Below are 3,096 nucleotides of genomic sequence, written 5' to 3' on the forward strand. Positions count from 1 at the left end.
CCCAGGAAAACCAAGACAAAGTTGGCATTTGATATACAGAAGAGAAATTCTGGAGAAATGTTAAGCAAAAGTAACATTGATACTGCCAAATGTTAATTTTTTTGTTTTTGGTCATATTATACACTGCTTGAGAAGAGCCACAAAAACTCGGGTTAAAGGGGAAAAAGACAATGCTGGGCAGGCCATTTCGGGAGACGTGTTGAAAACCTACGTTTAAAGAATCAATTTGCAGAGCCACTCTCCTGCAGAGGAAGGTCCCACGGCCATTATGGGAGTCCCTGCCAGGTCTTGCAGGGTCCGTAACGGGATTCTTCTGCTACTCTAAATTCTACTTGAATTTTAAGGTGATCAGAGCGTTTAATCCAATAAAAGAATAAAGCCAAGGAAAGGAAAATAAATGTAAACCAAGTTTATTTTGCTTTTTAAGTAGTGTTCTTAAAGCACTACAGCATGGTAAACAATGTAATTAGTAGAAGTCATCTCAAAAGCCAGAATTCTTCTTTAATGAGCTTGTTAAAAAGATGCAGCCTAGTCTAACAGGATAAATATTTTAACCATTTCACTTCGAGTTAATGAAGGCTCACAAATGAGCAACACTCCTCATTGAGGAAAACAAAAAGCTGTTGTCGACAAAGCGACAGCACACACACAAAAACAAAAGAACTGTGTAAAAATAACTAACTGTACTGTGTTCCCATACTCTTTTTTCTCCAAGTTGCTTTACAATGGGATGATATGCACATGATCTTGCTGCAAACTTGCCATACAACTTGCAAATACCAGTAAGCCTAGCCTTGCCACTCAGCCCAAAAGCTGCTCATGTCTGATGCAGCACTCACCATCCTATACCTAACAATTAATCTGATGGACTATACTCATTTACCCTTTTCTTCTAGACTGCAGGACAGGCTAGTAAGAAAGTGTTCCCTAATTGGAAAAAAAAATCTGTGTTCTAACTGGAAAATGTATAATTTTGCAATAGACTTTACAAGTTATATGTTTTGCCTCTTTTACCCTTAGCCACAAAATGGGCATGAAGTGTTTTTTTTTATTTTTAAAATGCCTTAATTTCCAACTTCATGCAAATCTAAATAAAGATGACCAAAACAAAAAAGCTTAAACAATGGAAGGATATTTCACAGAAAATTTCTTATACAAAAACACATAAGAAAAAAGGGCCACTAGGTGACATCTTAAATTTACAAATTGGCATCATTTTGGTCAACAAATATCCAAGTCCTGTTTTCTTTTACAACAAAGCAGCTGTACAGAAAGAAAACAGTGCAACTGGTTATTTTTTAATCACACATTTCCTCAGGAATTTCATGTGGATTAAGGATGCCAGGGACAGACATCTGAAGTTTGTGTTTCTCCTCCTGAGCCTGTCGAAGAGCTGTCTCTCTTTCTTCCAGGAATAAGTCAGACGTGTCTTCACCTGCAAATTCCTGTGGGAATAAAGCAGATGAGAAAATCCATTATAATCCAAACAACCGGCAGAGATCATCAAAAGCTAGAAAGGCAGTTACGATGCAAGGTTCCAGAACTTGGATGGGTGAGATAATTTTATGCAATGAAATAAAGACCACACTCAAGAGTACCCTTATTGGCACCTGCATGTTTGAAACAGAACAGTGACTTCACATGTTAGAAAGCAAATGCCACAATTAGTGCATATCCCCTTTTCATAACCTGATAGTTCTGCCCTTATATTTTTGGTCCTCCAACTCAATCATCCTCAAGTCTCCTGTTCCCTTAAGTATGGGCATTAGTCTCCCTGATGGTTGGAATTAGAAACTAAAGTTACCCTAGGACTTTAGAAGTTGGCTACCTTTAACAATATGATAAAATTCACAGCATCAATATTAGCAAATAAGAGAGCTTTTGTTTTATAAAATCATCTAGCAACTGACTTGGCATACCAATCAATGGAGCATGACAGAAACTAGCAATACATAGGTCTCAACAAAAAAAAGCCCCATGGTTTAGTCTACTTGAAGTCCCATATGCATTCAGAATAAGAGAGGAAATTCCAGACATACCTTTATCTGTACCAGGAAGTCCCTAAGGTGTTCCTTGAAAGCAGGAATATCCTGATTTAAACTGAAGAGTCCTGTTACAAACAGTTTAACCTGTGCACTGAAGTAATAAAAAAAAGAGACACACAGAGAAGAGCAATTAAGACCACTAGTATTTGCACTCAAGTTCTATTTAACCTTTTAATTCTAAACACACTTACTCTTGAAGATGAGGAAATGCAGATTTAAGGAGATTAGCAACGTACTCCTGAATAAACATTTGGTTGCTCACTGGATTTCCAGGGTTTAGAGGAGTACTTATTTTTCCTTCTTCTACTAAGTTGAACATGTATGCAAGAATTGATGCATGCATCGTCAAACCTGGTGAAAGCACACAAAGGAGAGTAATATTTAGATTAGAATGTATACAGCAACTGAACTCACTGTAGCTCAAGCCGTACAGGTCTTCCATCCCACTCCACAATTACTTACCAGCAGTGTGAGACGTGTCTGTTACAACAGAGAAAATGTGCTGAAGAATGTCACAGAAATAAGTCTGGTAAAAACTCTGGGCAGCAGCTTCTTCTTGTGCAACATTTTGTAAAAGTGTATAAAGGATCTGAAGGCCTAAAAGAAAGTACATGAAGCTATTCAAAATTTTAGTGCCTGTAGAAGTTATGCATTCTAGAAACCAAGTGAAGTACATCAAGTATATGAGCTACACAGAAGCAAGTAAGTCTGGGAATTCCACTTTTTAAATTAAATAATCACTCATGACTACCACGTTTAAAAGGAATGGACACACTTGGAGTGTCCACTCCACCAAACCTGTTCTCAATAGAATTCCCGTAAATTATTGAGGGAAGCTTAAAATCAAGTTTCAAATCTGTTAGGCGGGTATATAGAACAGTCTCTTTTCAGAAATAGGTAAGAACAGACACCCCCAAACTTGGCCCTCCATATGTTTTGGGACTACAACTCCCATCATCCCTAGCCAACAGGACCAGTGGTCAGGGATGATGATAATTGTACTCCCAAAAAAATATCTGGAGGGCCGAGTTTGGGGGTGCCTGGGTAAGAA

At 38.0% G+C, this 3,096-nt stretch overlaps 1 protein-coding gene across 4 annotated transcripts in view; it reads right to left on the minus strand.

Annotated features, from left to right (window-relative positions):
- Positions 1–394: 394 nt before the first annotated feature.
- Positions 395–3,096, minus strand: part of XPO1 (exportin 1) — a 36,142-nt gene continuing 33,440 nt past the window's right edge. For all 4 annotated transcript variants that reach the window (XM_081188439.1, XM_081188440.1, XM_081188441.1 and 1 more), the window contains 4 exons: positions 2,508–2,642; positions 2,237–2,396; positions 2,040–2,136; positions 395–1,445 (listed from right to left, as the gene is read on the minus strand). In XM_081188439.1, the coding sequence (XP_081044565.1) occupies positions 1,299–1,445; positions 2,040–2,136; positions 2,237–2,396; positions 2,508–2,642 (539 nt within the window). In that variant the 3' untranslated portion in view covers positions 395–1,298. The remainder of the gene's footprint in view (positions 1,446–2,039; positions 2,137–2,236; positions 2,397–2,507; positions 2,643–3,096) is intronic.

This window comes from Podarcis bocagei (assembly GCF_964188305.1).
Source record: "Podarcis bocagei genome assembly, chromosome: 3".
NCBI lineage: Eukaryota > Metazoa > Chordata > Lepidosauria > Squamata > Lacertidae > Podarcis > Podarcis bocagei.